At 39.8% G+C, this 18,326-nt stretch overlaps 3 protein-coding genes across 8 annotated transcripts; 2 read left to right on the forward strand and 1 right to left on the reverse strand.

Moving 5' to 3' along the window:
• The first annotated feature begins 665 nt into the window (after window positions 1-665).
• LOC135606787 (serine/threonine-protein kinase RIPK-like) lies at window positions 666-7,272 on the forward strand. 3 transcript variants are annotated; one of them, XM_065097999.1, is made up of 8 exons: window positions 666-843; window positions 929-1,049; window positions 2,973-3,048; window positions 3,192-4,759; window positions 4,850-4,985; window positions 5,665-5,801; window positions 6,191-6,320; window positions 6,394-7,272. In XM_065097999.1, exons 4-8 carry the CDS (start codon window positions 4,394-4,396, stop codon window positions 6,924-6,926), a joined length of 1,302 nt encoding a protein of 433 aa, XP_064954071.1. In that variant the 5' UTR covers window positions 666-843; window positions 929-1,049; window positions 2,973-3,048; window positions 3,192-4,393; the 3' UTR covers window positions 6,927-7,272. The 3 variants fall into 3 exon arrangements, with proteins under 3 accessions (XP_064954071.1, XP_064954070.1, XP_064954072.1); XM_065097998.1 differs by having other exon boundaries at window positions 666-1,049; XM_065098000.1 differs by having other exon boundaries at window positions 669-1,049; window positions 6,197-6,320.
• On the reverse strand, window positions 5,856-12,724 carry LOC135606788 (proteasome subunit alpha type-6-like). 3 transcript variants are annotated; one of them, XM_065098003.1, is made up of 8 exons: window positions 12,538-12,723; window positions 12,304-12,398; window positions 12,138-12,219; window positions 10,626-10,704; window positions 8,477-8,585; window positions 7,982-8,041; window positions 7,687-7,750; window positions 5,856-6,980 (listed from the first exon to the last, which is right to left on the reverse strand). In XM_065098003.1, exons 1-7 carry the CDS (start codon window positions 12,611-12,613, stop codon window positions 7,733-7,735), a joined length of 519 nt encoding a protein of 172 aa, XP_064954075.1. In that variant the 5' UTR covers window positions 12,614-12,723; the 3' UTR covers window positions 5,856-6,980; window positions 7,687-7,732. The 3 variants fall into 3 exon arrangements, with proteins under 3 accessions (XP_064954075.1, XP_064954073.1, XP_064954076.1); XM_065098001.1 differs by having other exon boundaries at window positions 5,856-6,983; XM_065098004.1 differs by lacking the exon at window positions 10,626-10,704 and having other exon boundaries at window positions 5,856-6,983; window positions 8,477-8,661; window positions 12,538-12,724.
• Window positions 12,725-13,325: 601 nt separating this feature from the next.
• On the forward strand, window positions 13,326-16,865 carry LOC103977147 (sm-like protein LSM1B). Of its 2 annotated transcripts, none has more exons than XM_009392583.3 (5): window positions 13,326-13,748; window positions 15,361-15,429; window positions 15,514-15,629; window positions 15,722-15,784; window positions 16,576-16,865. In XM_009392583.3, exons 1-5 carry the CDS (start codon window positions 13,688-13,690, stop codon window positions 16,651-16,653), a joined length of 387 nt encoding a protein of 128 aa, XP_009390858.1. In that variant the 5' UTR covers window positions 13,326-13,687; the 3' UTR covers window positions 16,654-16,865. The 2 variants fall into 2 exon arrangements, with proteins under 2 accessions (XP_009390858.1, XP_064954077.1); XM_065098005.1 differs by lacking the exon at window positions 13,326-13,748 and adding an exon at window positions 13,990-15,228.
• Window positions 16,866-18,326: the final 1,461 nt, after the last annotated feature.

The following is an 18,326-nucleotide window of genomic DNA, read 5'->3' on the forward strand; positions in this document are numbered from 1 at the left end:
TGAGTTCTATATGTTCATCATGTATATTATTTTTAAATTTAATATATTATAAAAAATATTTAATTTTATTTACTGAAAATCTTTTGACCTCTCATTCAATCTTACTGTTCATATTGTTTATGCACATAAGCTTTTATCTAAATTTGATATTATTTTAAAATAAATTTTTCAAAATAAAAATTTAAAAATAAAATTTTAGACTGATATTATCTTAAAATAAAAAATTTAAAAAATAGTTTATATAATATCATAATTTATAATATTTAAAAAATAAAAAAATCTATTATAAAAATTTATTCATTTCTATTTATTAAAAATCCTTCGGTGGACAATATTTTGAATCAATTCGGACTAAATCACTCATAATTGACATCCACCACATAAATTTTTTATTTTTTTTAATATAATTAATCCGATCAATTAATTCATACGGTCACACAAGACATGATTGGATTAGAAAGACAGTATAATACGAGTAAGTGTATATACATACGTATATACGTATAGGCAACCAAATAAAGCCATTAATTATTTGAGGGTTGTTTTCGCGAAAATTGTTGGCGGTCTTTTTCCCTCTTTTGGCTTTCGCTGTCTTCTTATCCAGCGAAGGGAGGCGGATGGGGATGGAGAGGGGGCGGGTGGGTGGGAGCGGCACATCGGCCTGACACGGAGAGGCGAGCAACCAGTGGCGTGCGAACGGATGGCCGTCGAGGTGGTGGTGGGGGAGGCAGGAGAGGCAGCAGAGGAGGACGGATCAGGGAGGATGAATCGAGGAGGAGAAGGAACCGCTTTGGTTCCCGGTTCTTTGGTGGCCGCCGTTTACGGCCGTGGGCGGTGCCGGTGGTACGTCCTGATCACGTCGTCTAGTCCCCGTTTGACCGACCCCGACCTCGACCCGAGGAGTAATCTGGGTGCGTTCTTACGACAGCACGAGAGCGAAGAAGGAAACGTCGTCCCGAGGAGATTACTTGGACGCTACTCAATCCTCCCTCCTCCCTCCACCACCACCACCACCAGCAGCAACGACATGATTGAGATGTGGATTGAAGGTGCTACTCTTCACTATCATCTTTGTGGTCATAGTTATCATAATCGGATCGCTAGGTTGTTTGTTGAACTAATCGATAAATATCAGATTTAAATACATTGCGAAAGAGGATAATAGTGACGGTGACCGATGGATGTTTTGATTGGATTACTAGTAATTTCAAATGTTTGAGTTGTCAGGAAAAGATATGATATACATTAGGTTTTACAAGTCGGATTAGGGTTAGTAAACCAAGATCAAGTGCATTGTGCAAGCCAATTAAGCAGAAGAATATTGCACAAGTATTGATCAAACACCTACACACCGGATGAAATTGGAAGGGATTGATACTGTGGTGGATGCTTCGAAAAATTTCAATCCCAGAATCTTAGGCTATTAGGAAAGAGCCTAATGTGTTAGACTTCAAAGATGACAATAGAGCAAACACATATGGGAGACATTTCAATCTTTTTTAAATTCAAGGGCTGTAATTAGTAACTATACCATCAAAGGTTTGCTTTCTCATTATTTTGGATCCGACGACCCATCCAATGAGGATCTTCATTTCCCAGGATTTAGTAGCAAACTAAGCTCTTTTCTTTTTTGAAAATAAAATGGATGAGGACACAAATTAAATTTGGAACGAATGGTAGGGGAAACTCTTGCAAAGAGTTGGAAATACTAATTGTGAATTTTCATTTCAATTCATATGCTTCCAAATTATAAGAGACCCACTTTGATGTTAAGTCTTGTTGTCCAGTCGTTTTACATATCAGTATTAGTTTTGACATAACAAAATAAATTGGGATGTTGGCATTGATGGACTTTTATAGCCAACCTCCATGATTGACTTTGAGGTAATAGGATTGATGTTCTAGTCAATTTGATAGGACTCTAAAACAACTATTACATGAGATCAATTGATGCTATTTTTAATAATTAAAACCTAATTTTCAAAAATTAATTGCTAACTTAGTTTTTAAAATTTTATTAATCTAACACTTTTTTTTAATCTTAATGATGTTTTCAATCTTGAAAGGAATTGTTTTCTAAGTTAAGAAAACTCTAATTAGTTATTCTTATGTTGTAGACAAAATTTTCAATATTCTTTTTTCTAAAAAATATTGGAAAACATATATAGTTTTAAAAGAAAATTCTTTTCCATAGTACCGGACACACCCTAAAGGCCAAAAGATCCAGACCTGATCATTTTGTGACTTGTTTGAACATCCAGAGCAGTACATTATAATTGCAAGGACAACGTCGACTTGACTTCCATAGATGAATTTGTTGTATATGTTTGTCTGCATATGTTTCTCAACCTATTTTCCCTGCAGTGAAGCCCAAATGGAACAGGGCAAAGTTCCAACTCATGACCATGGATGCATTCTTTGACTGAAAGCGAAATGTTTTTTCAGGTTTTATCTCCTGGCTGACCTTTAATAAAAGAAAAGAAATGATTTTGGGAGTATTTAGACCGAGTCGATAGTGTACATTGTAAGATATTAAATGAAAAACAAAGACTTAGAATATTACTACCAGAAAAGATGAATTATTGCTCTGCTGCTGTTGCAATTATTATTATTATTATGAGCAGAATGCCATCATTATTGTTATTTGATGGAAGAACCGGAGATAAGACAGTGGATAGGAGGAGAAAGACAGAGCACAAAACTACAAAAGGAAAGCAAGAGGGAAAAGGAGTTCTGAATGAATTCTAGACATACTTTATCCAGGACCAATAATAGTCAAACTCATGACAAGCAGCAGCACTGACAGAGATCAGCTTCTGAGGAATCACTATGCACTCTCAATCCGGGAGTGCCCAACACCAACAATTAATGAGACCTATTCTTCCTTTCTTTTACTCTTTTTTTTTTTCCAGTCCCTCTACTGACAACAGATGATGTCTCAAGAGCGTGACAAAGTTGGCTTGGGTTGACAGGTCAGGCAGGACATCAGTTTGAGGAAAACTGTTTGTGCAGAGTAACCAAGAATATATGATAAAAAAAGTGCTACAGGTCAGTGTGATACACTTCTTCTTTTGTTAAGTATTTGATAATGACATTATCATTTTACATGGTTATTATTTCTAAAGTTCAGTGTTGGAAATTTTTTGGGAACTTATTAACCCATCTATTGACCAATCATAATTTACTTGCAGAAAAGGAATGCATGTCAGAAGAAATATGTTCGGAAGATATGATTAAAGAATACAGCAAGTATCTGTTTTGTTTGCGACCACAGAATCAGAAACCCTTTGTCTCAAGGATGGATGGTGCCTTCCAGTTAGATAAAAAAAAGGACAACCATAGTTCCTCAAACTAATGTTTTGCAAGTGAAACCTCTGTCTTCTTGCTCTTGAAGTCGCAGGATATGTGCCCCCCACAAAAGGCCAGGTCTGATTCTAGAAGACCAGGTTTAATATTTGATTGGGGCCATACTTTTCAGTCTACAAAAATAAAAAAAACCCTAAACAATGTCTCAAGCATGCATGTCCTGACATCAATTATGGTTTTCTGTACACTAGAAAATGAAGTGTCCCCACTCTGGTCAATTACATCCATATGAATGGATGTATCATCTGCTAACCCACATCAGCATAAGTTGGAAAGAAGGTTCTAATGGTGGTGATCTGTCTGCTTCTGTGACTTAATCTGACATGTTTTCACTGTACACAATGCTTTGAGCCACATAATTAGGTGAGGCACTCATTGGACCTGCTACTATTCTGCTCCCCAGAGTATTATTTGCTCCAACTTTGATCAAAGTATAGTGTTTGGAAGTAGAATTAGCATGATTGCAGTATATCAAAGACAGTCGTTCATGTCCAGAGAACCGATATCTTGGCCAGGATTGGATTCATTGAATCAAGTTGCAAGACTATTCCTTCAACCAAATCATGATGTGATATCAAATCAGAAAGCAGCAGGAGATTCTTGTATTCACTTGGTTTTATCTGTATTATATTGAGGACTGCTTTGAATACCATCAGTCTTGTTTGTGGAAGTGTCACACCAAGCAGAAAAAATCAGAGAGTTCCTTCCTACCCTTGGTTTGGTGGACAGACCTTGAAACTGAAGTCTTCTCGACACCTTTTGTCCTCCATGGTCTCTCTTGCCATTGGCAAAGTCAAGGGTCAGCCTCGGCATTTTCCTCACGCCAGGGCAGAAATGGCCCTTAAATTTGGTGGAGCAGTTGGTATGACATGAATAATTGGCTTCTGCTCCCTCCCTTGGCCTCTTTGAGCTCTTCTTCCTTGGCGACATCCTTGTTAGCTGCTCCGACATGGGAATCCATGGGACCGTTCACCTTTACTGATCGAGTTGCACTTCACCTGTCAAGAGGCTTCACCATCTCTGCAGGATGTCGAAGGCCTCATTGTGGAGTCTTCTTCTGCCGGGATGCTATGGAAGCGGTCACAAAAAGCGGTCGAAGAAGCAGATACCAATCCAGCGGCTGTCCTTCTCCGACGTCAGTTCCTCCACTGGCGTGTTATCCCCGGAGGACCTGTCCATATCTCTGGTGGGATCGAATCTCTATGTCTTCACCTTGGCTGAGCTGAAGGAGGCGACGCAGAGCTTCTCCGTCGGCAACTTCCTCGGAGAAGGTGGCTTCGGGCCCGTCTACAGAGGCTTCGTTGACGAGAAGGTGAAGCCCGGGCTGAAGTCACAGCCGGTTGCGGTGAAGCTCCTGGACTTGGATGGCGGGCAGGGCCACAAGGAATGGCTGGTGAGCGCTGCTATTAGCATGGCTTCTTCCCCTTCCCTCATGCGCTCCTGCACGAACTTATGTTGCTTGCTTCCTGTGGCTCATCGACAGGCCGAAGTGCTTGTTCTCGGACGACTGCGGCATCCCCACCTCGTGAAGTTGATCGGGTACTGCTGCGAGGAGGAACACCGGCTGCTGGTGTACGAGTTCATGCCTCGGGGCAGCTTGGAGAACCATCTCTTCAAAAGTATGTCCGTTTTCCTCTTGAATAAAGTTTCCATTTCATTGTCACCGTAAGTTGCCATCAACTTTTCAACAAGTTGTTTATGAGCATTTCTTTCTTGCACTTCATCATTGCTACATGCCAGATTATATCATAGTGGAGGAAATCCTGTAACGTCTTGTTCTTATTGGTTGCTTGATCCTTGTAAGGCATCTTGCTTTTTTTGGTCTTCACTTTCGAAGATCATAAAGCAACCAGGGATTCATCAAGGAAAATTACTTCCATGACTCTTAGAGACTGTTGTCTTGCTCCAAGGTTTCTTGGCAGCTGGAAAAGCATAAGACTTTTAACATGTTGCTTAATGACTTAGTCTTCATTTGTATTAATGAATCTAAACAGGTTAATTTGATGTCATACAGAAAAGTATTAGCAGGGGTCTTTGCTGAACGAGTCAACTCTCTAATTCCCATTTTGTGGAGAAGTGGGACATGGAGAATGCTTTTCCAATACATACAGACATACTGTTATGGGGTTTAAGAGTGGACTTGACCACTCTGTGCATGCCATGGCATCTCTTGTCATTAATTAGGAAGCAGTCTAAATGCATTAACTTGTTATAAATCTCTCATATCTTCATAGAGGAAGATACTTAGCATTAAGGAATTAAGCTTGCTGAATCATCTTAGTTGCTTGATATGTGCAGGATATTATACTCCTTTGCCCTGGTTAGCGCGATTAAGGATCGCCGTGGGAGCTGCCAAGGGCTTAGGTTTTCTCCACGACTCCGATAAGCCGGTGATCTACCGGGATTTTAAAGCTTCAAACATCTTATTAGACTCGGTGAGTCTTCTTTAATCTCTTCTTTCTTATCGAAAGATGGTTGAAACATGAATATGGCACAACAATTGGGAGAGCCATGGATGACATCTTCATGGTAGAAAAGAAGGATCATCCTAGCAATCTTTTTCCTGGCAATGAGCTCATCTTGGAGCTACCTTTAGACAGGAGGAAGAAGTATCTTGGACCAGACTTCATTGTGATGCAGTGACAAACTTGTGCTTCCAAAACACTATTTAGGGAGCATCAATTGGCATCACAATGGATCTGTTGTCTCAGTAAACTAGCATTTCTTCCTCCACTGTCCGCTGAAATGGCCTCTCTGCCTGGCCATGGCAAAGACTTTACACTCTTTCTCTGTCATGCTTAATTGGGCAACTCTGTCCCTCAAGTTTCAGGACTACAAGGCAAGGCTCTCAGACTTTGGCCTCGCCAAGGACGGTCCGGAAGGAGACGACACACACGTCTCCACCCGAGTCATGGGCACTCATGGCTACGCTGCACCGGAGTACATCATGACTGGTGAGTCTCTGATACAGCTCCCATCTCTCCTCTTTGTTCGGAACTGGTTCTTCATCTCCTCAGCCATCGCCAGGCCACCTCACGGCCAAGAGCGACGTCTACAGCTTCGGCGTCGTCCTGCTGGAGCTGTTGACGGGGAGGCGTTGCGTCGACAAGGCGCGGCCGAGCAGAGAGCAGAACCTCGTGGAGTGGGCGCGACCGTGTCTCAGTGATCCACGGAAGCTGTACCGCATCATGGACCCCGGCCTCGAGGGCCAGTACTCCACCCAGGGAGCTCAGAGGGCCGCGGCGGTGGTCTACCAGTGCTTGAGCCAGAGTCCCAAGTCCCGCCCTCACATGTCGGCCATCGTCGAGGCCTTGGAGCCGCTCTTGGACATGAACGATGTGCTACTAGGCACCTTCGTTTACGTAGCACCAGTCGCAGAGAACGGTAGCGAAGAAGGAACAGAGACGGTGGGCATGAAGGAGAATGGCCTCCGCCGCCAAGGCCACATGCACAAGCTGAGGTCCCCAAAGCCCGGGAAGCTCTCTGATGTCCTTTGCAGGGAAGTAGGGAGTCGAGTGCGCAGGAACTCACCCATGCATCACAAGAAGAACGACTCATAAGCCTTCAGAAACAATGATCTTGCTGTCCAGCTCTCAAAACCACTGCTACTGCTGCTGCTAATGAAGAGATGCAAATGACTGAATTTAGAAAATAAAAGCATGATGGAAAGAAAAAATTGAATCATGTAAACACGAGAGAATTAAAAAAAAAAAGAAGAGGAAAGATTCAAATGCTTACAGAGATTATTGCAGAAGGTCATGTCATGTTCATGCCACTTTCAACATGACAAGCAGTTTGATGCTTTTGCTAAGCAAGAGTCAAGAGTTGTGAATGATTAATGTATTAAGATAAGATTGATGATGCCAATCTTATCTTATATGTTCTAATAGTTCTGATTTGCTTGAACTGTGTGATGTTGAGAAGTGGTTGAGAGAATGATTTGTACATCATGTCATCAATTAAAGGTACGAAAAAAGGAATATCCTGTGATTAAAGAAAAAAGCATGCATGTTGGGTGGCATGTAACTTATTCCATATGCTATCACATAAATAAGAGCGAGATGATAGAATACTGCTCATCCCATGCAACTAGTAAGGCAATAAAGTTGCTCAGTGTAAGCTCTATGTGAAAAGGTTGTACAAAGCTAAGAAAGATAACTTGTCACCACCTCGCTCTCTCAGTAGTGGTTGTATGGAGACAAACACAAGTCATATGGACCATAATATTGATTGAGGAAGGCATGTTAAATATCTGATCAACCTGAGATAGATAAAGCAGTTGAAAGACATCCTTCAAGAAAGAAGATATGTTGTCACTACCTTTGATATTTCTCAATCACATCCTTTATTTGATGAGCCAGGTTCATCATGTGACAACTCCCACCTAGAGAATAACCAAAGTCATGTCGTAAGCGATAACCATACTGGAAAAAAATGGAATTCCCTAATCATGGACGAGCTTAAGATGCAGGCATGTAGCAAACAGAAAAAATGGTTACTCTTACGAAATTATGACACTTGAGTGAATGGCTAATGGCTCTCTGTTGTGGTTAATTTTTTTCTCCAACCTTATTAAAAATTACCAATCCTTAATGACCATAAGTCAATGGGTTACCTCTATCTCTGTAGCTTTGAAGTCCTTCTGCAGAACTGATTGTAGAGCAGATATTGCAGTCTGCAATAATCAACATAAGATTAGCCAAATACTCTATATACTAACCAGTGATTCGTTAAGGAGAAACACCATCTGAGCTTATGGATCAAAGGGTCTTGTATAAGCATAATTCAAAATGAAAAAAAAGAGCTCCAAAATTAAACCAAAGAAAGGAAGTAGAGAACACACAAATTGGGAGAGAAAGACCAACATTACACAGATGTGTTTCCCACTACCCAATACTTGGTGTCAAGACAAGGAAAATACCAACTCAATGTACTAACTAAACCACCTACTGGGCGATAGTACATTTGCCTATTTGGAAGCAGTAAAACTTCTACAGCCAAGAATCGGAAGACACAACATTGGTGGAAGTTAATTGTAGAAAGTTGCAGGTAATTCTGCCATAGGTAACAGATGTTCAATGCACACCAATTACAATCTGTCATATCTTACCTGCACAGTTTCCTCATACGAGAATGCTGGATCATTCTTCATTTTCTTCTCCAGCAAGTTGATTGCTTCTTGTTCTTTCAAGCCAGCACTTGCAGCCTGGAACAGAATACTATAAACTCGTGCTATCAACCATATTGGGGAAGATAATATAGTCACAAAGATGGTTGGCTTAGAGGACTGGTCTTCTGAACATAAAATCATAATAAATAAATAAATAAATATCTGTCATGACTACAATTCATTTACAGTTAGATGCCAACAACATAAACAGGACTAGCTTCAAAACCATCTCATGATGATCAAGAAAAAAACACTAATCAAGTTTTATCTCTTCACTCATTTTCTTCCAAATTATGTTCCACTTTATGCTAATCATGTTCTCAAAAGTGTCCATACATATACCACATAAAGATGAAAGAAAAGTTGTTGTCAATACCACAGCAAAATCTTTACTACCAAAAGCACCAACTCAAAAGACTTCCTACTTCCATAGATGTTAAGGAAATTTGTTTATCAGATAATTATGTACCAGTCATGGCCTCCTAACTGCAACAATCACAATGAGGGTGTCACTGTCTAAAGTAGATGTAAAGATTTTATTAACGATCAATAATGTTAACATAAAATAAAGAACTCCTACTAGCATCTTGGGAAGAAGAAATTCCCACCGGACAAAAACAACAGATGCAATACTAAAAAATTGGGGTAATTATAGATTACCCCCTATAGTTACATAGGATTAGCATCTCGGTCCCTATACTTTAAAAAGTAGCATTGAGATCCTTATACTTACGAAAGTGAAACATTTAACCCCAATTCTCCTCATGTCATTAATTTCGTCTTGAATGAAAGGGGTAAAAAAGTAATTTCATATAAACTTCGGACGACAATTTCACTTTCCTCCCTGCGGACGACAGCGGCATCGGTGGTGCGCGAGGTCGGTAGTGCCGGTAACATGCGATGTTGGCACCCGGATCTCTTCTAGAATGCCACCCTCGTGCGCCTTCGGCTGCACTGCGGATGACAAACTAGCGGCAGCGTCAGTGGCACGCGAGGCTGGCGCTCAGATCTCCTTTGGAAAGCCACCCTTGTGCGCTAGCCTCGCGCACCTCCGGCTGGGCTGCAAACGATAGACCAGTGGCGACATCGAGTAAAAAACATCACACCACCAACCCTCTCGTTCCTTGCGAAAGAAGAGTAAGACGAGTGAGCGAGGGCGACTTGATGTCCATGTTCTCTAGGCAGTTCGAGGGGGTTGCGCCGACGCCGTGAATGCGAGAGGACAAGTCTTCGAGCGGGCCTTGGTGGTGTACCCAGAGGGCACCTCGGACTGATGGTCCGCCATCACGGTGTAGTTGGCAAGGTGGAGTTCCGCTGAGGCATGGGAGCGCTACCAGACCCTGGTGGAGGATTGCAGCATGATCGAGCGAGGGATGATCGAGGTGCCAGACTACTGGGGAGAGGCGGATGACGGTGGGAACGACGACAAGTTCGATGGCAGCGCACAGCACTGCTAGCAACTGATTGCCTGGGGCAAGGGAGAGCAGCGGAAGCGCAGCATCCCTTAGGCGAAGTACGGGAAGGGGGACCGGAGGAACATCTTTGCGGTGGGCGGTGAAGACGACAACACCCACGCAGGTTACTAGCTATGCCCAGAAGTTCTTAATATGCCATAACTAGAATAATGCCGGCAAGAGCAGAGACAAAAAGTGAAAGAGCATCCATGATATCATATAAAAATTAAGATTGTACTTGCTTTGTGAAAATAAATATATGGTGGATTGGCATCACCTAAGTGTTAATCAGTGATTAAAAACCCAAAAAAACACAAGAAAGATAACCGCACGAGTTTGCATCCATGCATTCTTTCTTATGCCAAAAGTTTATATGAAATTACTTTTTTACCCCATCCATTCACGATGAAATTGACAATATAAGGAGAATTGATGTTAAATGTTTCACTTTCATAAGTGTAGGGATTTCAATGTTACTTTTTAAAGTATAGGGACCAGGATACTAATCCTATATAATTACAGGGGATAATCTATAATTATCCCTAAAAAATTATATGCATACTGACTTTGTGTGATGCTCAAAATATTGGTTTCGTTCATCACAAGGATAATAAGACAAAAGAGGGCGACCATACCATGTTGCTAATACATCAATAGGCATCTCATATCCCCGTTTGAAACGAAATTCAGCTGCCTCATTTCTTGCTTGCTGGACTAATGATCTTGCATCAGCCAATGACCACAGTATCAAATCTTAATCATATTGAATGATATATACATTAAACATATCCTATGACACCATATTACTAACAGCAACCAATGCATCAGATCCTCTAAAAATATAACATCATGATGTAAGCTTCTACAGAGTTCTTCCAAATGAAGCCGTTTGTTTGAGACTGAAATAAATAACACTTTTGAGTTAAATTAACAAATAGTTATAGTGGGGTTAAAAATACCATGTTTGCTGTTGTTTTGAATAACCTGTTGTTTTCAACTTAGATACAGATGCTTAACCATTGCTGCAATATAAGTTACTCATTCGTCTTCTAGCATCATTTGAGACTGATGCAGCTGAAAAGTTATGAAAGGACACATCTTTATCCTCACATCTAAAATTGAAAAAAGACCTCAACATCGTGACTCTTATCTTTTACATTTATAATGCAAATGACATATATCAAATTTTTGGTTTTCCATCATCTTATGTAATTTCCACTGTTGTTATCCCAAAGTCGCGAAGGTAACTTCTCTATATGTGATCGTAAGGTTGCATACATTCACTTCCAAGATGTCGTGTTGGTGGAAGCCTGGTGCACTTGATTCACCCTTTATCTTGTTATCCCAAAGTCTAAACCTCCATGGCCATAAGACCAAGCACTTCTTTATGTTTACATGAAAAGTAAATAAAGTTGACCTGATTCCAACCCTTTTATCAAAGGATTCAACTTTGACCCAATCAACCACTTAATTCCAGAAATCTTCTTGTCCATCAGCTTCTTAAGTGTAAAACCCACTATCCTTAGCTTGTGGCACAATGATGACACCAGATCCACCCACATTCCATCCTTCAATGACCACAAATTCCTTGAACTACACTAAGGAAACTATTGAAATGTCACCAACGAAGTACTCCAATGAGGAGATTTTTACAGCATTCATATAAACAGGAAGCACAATGAAGCCCTATGTCCATCAGGCAGGCCTACCATCCAAGTTTGAAAATATCTCATCTGGAATATCCAAAAGAACAAGCCAGTCAGCAATTTGAATGCAAATTTAGCTGCATAAGATGATGCAAAACAAATCTGCCGTAGTAGATAACTAATGAAATCCTGCAACACTCTTTCTGCAACTTTCTTTCTTTCAATGAATCAGATTTTATAAATTCCCTCCTCAACCACTCGACCATTGTAGATCCTCTTCTTCCCTCTTCGGAATTGGTTTCTCTTTTTTCCTTCCAAGATTTCCCTTGGTCAAACACATTCAATAGATGATATAAACGATTGTCTACATGTACCAGAAATAAAAAATGGTACTCCATGAGGCTAACATACATACTTCAGAAACCTCATATAACTGAAAGCATCTGCACACTAAATTAAGCAACATGATCATTCACTTCAAAGGGAAGAAATATAGGAAACCTGTCATCCCGGTGGCTAACAATCCAAGGTACTTCGTAACGGGGAAGAGATGCGTGACACTGGTCTGATCCAAAGGCTTGTCCTACATTGAGTTGTTGACTATCTCATACGAAGAACGATCGCATATCGGAGGACAAATTAAAGAGTGAGGCGAAGAAATACTCACGGGGACCTTCTTCTGGGTGACAACGCACACGGAATCCTTTCCTCGGACTCCAATCGACGTGATCCCGGAGGCCTTGACGGTCTTAAACGCGTACTCTGCCCCAAAATCAAAGAAAAAACCCTACAGACCACGTCTTCTCGTCTACCCAAAAACTAAGAGGACGACCCCACTCCGATCGAACGATAGATCAAAAATCACTTCCTGTGGTGGGGGATCAAGAACCCCAGGGCTTACCGACTTGGTAAAGGCGGCCCTCGGGCGAGAAGATTGTGGTGTGACGATCGTAGCCGGCTCCCGTTCCGCGACTCATGGCCCTCAGTCGGAGCTCTCCTTGATCGGATTAGGCTTGCTCCGATGTCTCGAGAGCCATTAAGCTCTCGGGGGAGCGAAGGAAGACCGAGAAGGCTTCGAGGCTTTCGTTTGTGCCGCAAGAAATATGACTTCGCTGTTCTATTTGCTATTAGGTCCCTTTTCGATCACTTATTTCGAAAACAAACCTCTTTGTTACTTGATGAAGTCCCTCCCGCAGTGAGAAATATGTTTGTATTTTTTGCTATTAGATCCCTAATCAGTTTTTCTACAACTCAACAAAAAAAATGCAAAGATAAGCCCCTGTCCTGTGGGGTCCGCACTAGTCAACCAGTCGGAGGGCTTTCTCTCGTGTTTCCACTCTCGGCGGGGCGCAGGAGCCGCACCAACACACGTGTCGCGCTTTTGCCGCCTCTGCCGTCCGTGACGCTGTCAGTCTCCAGCATCCAATCTCGCCGCCCCCTACTCCGTTTGACGTACTCCCGTCTCGTGTACGGCCCACCGTTGTGAACCAATGGGAGCGGCTTCTCATGTGTTTCCTGGCTCCGCCGCACCGAGCATTCGGTTCACGTGTCGTGCTTTTGTCGATTCTGGTTAGTGCGAGGCTGTTCGGTCACCGAGATCTCATCTCGCTACGCCTATTGCGTGTAACGTGCGCTTGAAAGAAGTCATCCATCGACCAGCGACATGGCTAGATGCGATCTCTGCCGTTCATCTCGCATCGTATTTCTTCCCTGTCCATCTCTGCATCGCGTGATCCACTGATCCTTGCAAGAAACCATCCTCCTTTTTCTTGATCTTTCCCTTCCGATTCTTTGTATCTGTTCTTCGTCGAGATAAAAAGGGCGTCGCTTTGCCGGCCAGCGTTCGGATTTTGGGGATTGGGAGTGGATCCGCGGAAGCAAATTTGTCGACGCTAGGGTTTCCAAAGGTTGCATTTTTCTGTGAGGAAATTTGGGGAGATCGTGAGCTAGGGAGTGGTGAGGCAGTGGAGCATCCGGGCCTTCAATGCTACTTGTGGGAGATCTGGAGAAATTGCAGGTGACTTTTAACAGTCCGAACGGGTTGTGGCGCAATGTCGTGGTCGGGACCGGAAGATGTCTTGCTCTCCACCTCCCTTGCGAGCTACCTTGACAGTAATCTTTGGCCGGTTTCTCTTGTTGTGGAAAATCTTTGCATAGTTTTGTTGTGTGATGAATAAGCGGGAATATATTAGTGCTAGATTGGTTATTATCTTTTAGATTTGGACCTTATGTTCTAACATCCGATCTATTTCACCAATCTTGCTTTGGTCGAAAGTTCCGGTTTTGTTGTCTTATTTTAGCCCTCTCGAACTCTCTTGCGAGCTACCTTGACAGTAAGCTTTGGCTAGTTGCTCCTATTGTTGCAAACCTTTACATAGTTTTGCTGCATTAATTTTCTGCAATGAATTGTGCGGAATATCTTAGTGCTAGATTGGTTATCAGCTTTTAGATTTGGACCTTATGTTCTAACAATCGTTCTATTTGACCAATCTTGCTTTGGTCAAAAGTTCCAATTTTGTTATCTATTATATTACCTACGTTTTCTATCTTGCAATTCTTTGTTACTTCACTTTGATTAGTAAGGCAGAACTTGTTATGGATTACAAATATCCTATATATGGATTTTTTTTATTCATCTGATTCGAATTTCTTCCACTGCTTTCTCTTTATTGTGGATAGTGGTCTCATAAGATCTAAGAAGCGACCTGGTTATGTTTTTCCAAGTGTTCATTGTAAAAGTTATGTCAATGAGGGTTGGCTCCAATGCATTCTTGTTTAACTAGCAGGGTTGGTGGTTACTGTTCTTGTCAAGATCAAATATACCTGCAAAAAAAAAAAAGCCCTATTTGACTTGTTTGAATACACAAACTTAATAGTATAGCTATGTGGCTATCATTTAAGGGTTCATTGGTTATATGGTGAATTCGAGTTGCTCGAGTAATGCAATTCCAGACGAGATGTTAGGTTGGAAATTGTTGGGTAGATTTTCTTTTTAAGGATCTCTACAGTCAAAACAGATGGTTGTGTAACTTTATTCAGTTGGTCTACTGTTGGAAATTGTTGGGTAGATTGTTTTTTTAAGGATCTCTACAGTAAAAACAGATGGTTGTATAACTTTATTCAGTTGGTCTACTGACTTAACTTGCGATGACTAGTATATTTTTTAAACTGAAGAAAGTGTATGACCTTTGCACAGCACAAGAACATTTGAAGCAGATCATATATGTTTTTCTGACGTCCTGTTTCTGCCCTCAAATAATCTGACAAGATACTAGTCAAATGCAACTTTCTTTCATGTTCATTGCAATATTGCAGCTTATAGCTTCACTAGGCAGTGACAGCAAAAATATTTGAGTGTGGGATTAGTCTTAATGCATGGAAATATTTATTCCTTGCCCTTGTTTTGCACCTGCAAGAACACATTGATCTCAAAGACCGGTTCCTGGTCTTGATGCATGATGCATGGCATGGTTGGTTGCTTGAAGTGCCTAATTCACTTGAAGATATACCTCTTTTCAATGGTCATTCCAGATTTCATATTTTGATTAATGCAGAGGAAATGATCAAATGTGTAGCCTGCCTGTTTTGGAGGGTATGCACAAAGATAATCATGGAAGTTATTGGATTTAATGTGCAGCCTTGTCTATTGCCTAATTTTTTCAAAGTTTCACTTCACATTTAACAATCTCAACAAGCTTCTGATTGTTGTTTTTCCTTTTCACAGAAAAGCTTCTTGTGTTATTACGTGATGGGCGAAAGCTTTTGGGCATTCTTCGTTCTTTTGACCAATTTGGTATCTATTTATGCTTTTTTTGTGAACAAGAGCTTTATTTACTCACTATAGATATGCTTCAGTGACAATATTTATTGTTTACAGCAAATGTGGTTCTTGAAGGTGCTTGTGATCGAGTAATTGTAGGAGATCTGTACTGTGATATTCCTCTAGGTCTCTATGTGATCCGTGGAGAGAATGTGGTCTTAATAGGAGAACTGGTATTGATATCTCTTTTTTAACTGAACTCACTATTAATTTGTTGGATTCTTGATGACGTTTTGTTTACTGTATGCTGGTCAAAATCTGCAAGGACTTGGAGAGGGAGGAGCTCCCAGCCCACATGATATGTGTTTCAGCTGCGGAGATAAAAAGGGTGAGTTCCATCGCTTGGAACATACTTGTAATCATATACTCTTGTACTGTTGTACATGCTTCTAGAGGCTTGATTAAAATTTTCTTTTTGTACTGCTCTAGATGCCTCTGCATTAATTATCATTTAATGTATATTTGTATGTATTCTTAGATCCCTTCACATATCTTCTATCTGCTTGTTCTTTTCTTGTAACTTCATATGCTGCTACCTTCACTTAGAACATACTTGTAATTGTATACTCTTGTACTGTTGTACATGCTTCCAGAGGCTTGATTAAAAATTTTTGATGTGCTATTCTAGATGCCTCTGCATTAATTATCATGTAACTTAAATGTACTTGTATTCTTAGTTGCCCTCACATATCTTCTGGCTACTTGTTTTCTTCTTGTGACTTCATGTGCTGCCACCTTCATGCAGTTAATAGTCAAGTAGGTTACATGTCGTCCTGCTTGTTCCTTTTTGTTCTGTTATTTCGGACTTGCTTAAAGGATGTGTCAGTATAGTTTGTGCAATGTCAGTGACTTTTGGATAAGCTTCACATGCATGGTCCTGGATTTTTGGGGAAGCTCTCAAAAGCATCGCTCGCAACTGCTAACCATAGCATGTTCTCAGGCCTATTTAATTAGGGTCCAGTGAATATGTTCAAAAGTATAATTAGGACACTTTTGGCTAGTAGTTTATGCTCATATTGCATCTTGAAGATTGTAGTAGCATGTCCTTGTCATTTATTGCTAAGAAAGTATGCTTGAAGTCATTCTTCTAATGATGAGGTTATTGTGCACTTCTAACAGGCTCAAAGAGCTGAAAGGGATGCCACAGATCTCAAAGGCTCTATGAGAAAGAGGATGGAATTTCTTGATCTGGATTAACATCATGCTCTGCAATCCTCACTCATTCATTACCATTTTTGGGGTGCTTCAAAGATCTTGTCTGCAACTTTTATTGCGGTTTATTTCAAAATGGCTACATAAATCCCCTTTGCGATTGTTAGTTCTTCTGATAAAATTGAAAATTAGGGTTTGTATGATTGCTTTTTGTTCTGGTAATTAATCGAAACTTGATTGAAAGTTTCATATTTTCATTCTGCTTCCTGATTGTTTGACATTGAAGTTCATCATGATGATGACTGGCATTTTGCAATTCTGATGTTTTTGAAATGGTTCTCATGACATGCATAGTTATTGTGATTGAACAGTATCTTTTCTGCATTTAGACTCATCTGAGTGATTTAGGTAGATTGAAGTGTTGGAAGATTTCTTGAAGTTTGACATTTTGCACATGCAGCTAATGTAATGAACAACTCAATTAATTTCTTTTTATTCTATAACTCTTTCTAAGTTGGACAGTGCAGACACTAAATCTTTGTGTTCATGTCTACATAATTATTCTAAAATTATGATATATTTATAAAAAAATATTTTATCATGATTAGAACATAAAAATATTTAAACATTCTATAATAATATGGTAAAGCAATTTAATCATAATTAATTGTTGAATCTACTTTTTATGTTGCATTTTTGGTTTCCATTAAAATTACTCATAAACTAGATATGCTCAATTGATTAAAAAAAAAAGAAAATGGGAGTGTGTCTCCCTTCTCCCACATGATCCTAATTGTCCACATAAAAAGCATAATCTCTACCGAGGATGACATAATTCAAATAGGTAAATATTATTGGGAGAATTAAAAAAAAATATATAATATCTTAGATTAGTGTCACATTGAAAATGAGTAAGATTAAGATTAGTGTCACTATTATCAATTTCAACTTAAGCATTTTGATCAGTGATTTACATCAAACAAAGTTGATAGGCTAATTAGGCTAGTTAGACCATCATATTCGGATTATGACAAAAATTTTTTTAATTTATTTTATATTAAGAGTTTCTTCTTTATATATATATATATATATATATATATATATATATATATATATATATATATATAAACATGATTATATATATATATATATATATAAACATGATTATATATATTACACAATCGTATGCCTTCAGAATATTTTTTTTTCTAATTTTTATAAATTTAAAATTTTATATTAATTATATTTTATTTAATTTTTTAGACTGATTTTTAATTTATTGAACCAAACCAAAGAGAGTATAAAGAGAGAGAAACGAAAAGAAAGGATGTGTAATGTTAGGATTTTTGAAAAAAAAAAAACATAAAAGCCTAAAATTTTTCTAAGAATTCACCTATGATTGTTCAGATTGATTGAATCATTCACGGAGAGAGAGAGAGACTTTTCTAGTGTGATTTAGTCAGCTAGAATATTCCAGATGATGTTAAGTGTCTCTGACTCGGTAAAAGTCAACTTAAACATGATCACGGTGGATACGGTTGTGATCCATCTCATCCCATAACAATTTCTCCACGTTTTCCACGCCGTGCTTCGCTTGCTCCCTCCGTGCCGACACCGCCACCACCGCAATCCAACCTCCAAACAGCCCACCTCACAAAATAAATTATTTATTTTAATCAAAATAAATATATTAGAAAATTAGAAAAAGGTTGAAGCAA

This window comes from Musa acuminata, chromosome BXJ2-3 (assembly GCF_036884655.1).
Source record: "Musa acuminata AAA Group cultivar baxijiao chromosome BXJ2-3, Cavendish_Baxijiao_AAA, whole genome shotgun sequence".
Classification (NCBI taxonomy): domain Eukaryota; kingdom Viridiplantae; phylum Streptophyta; class Magnoliopsida; order Zingiberales; family Musaceae; genus Musa; species Musa acuminata.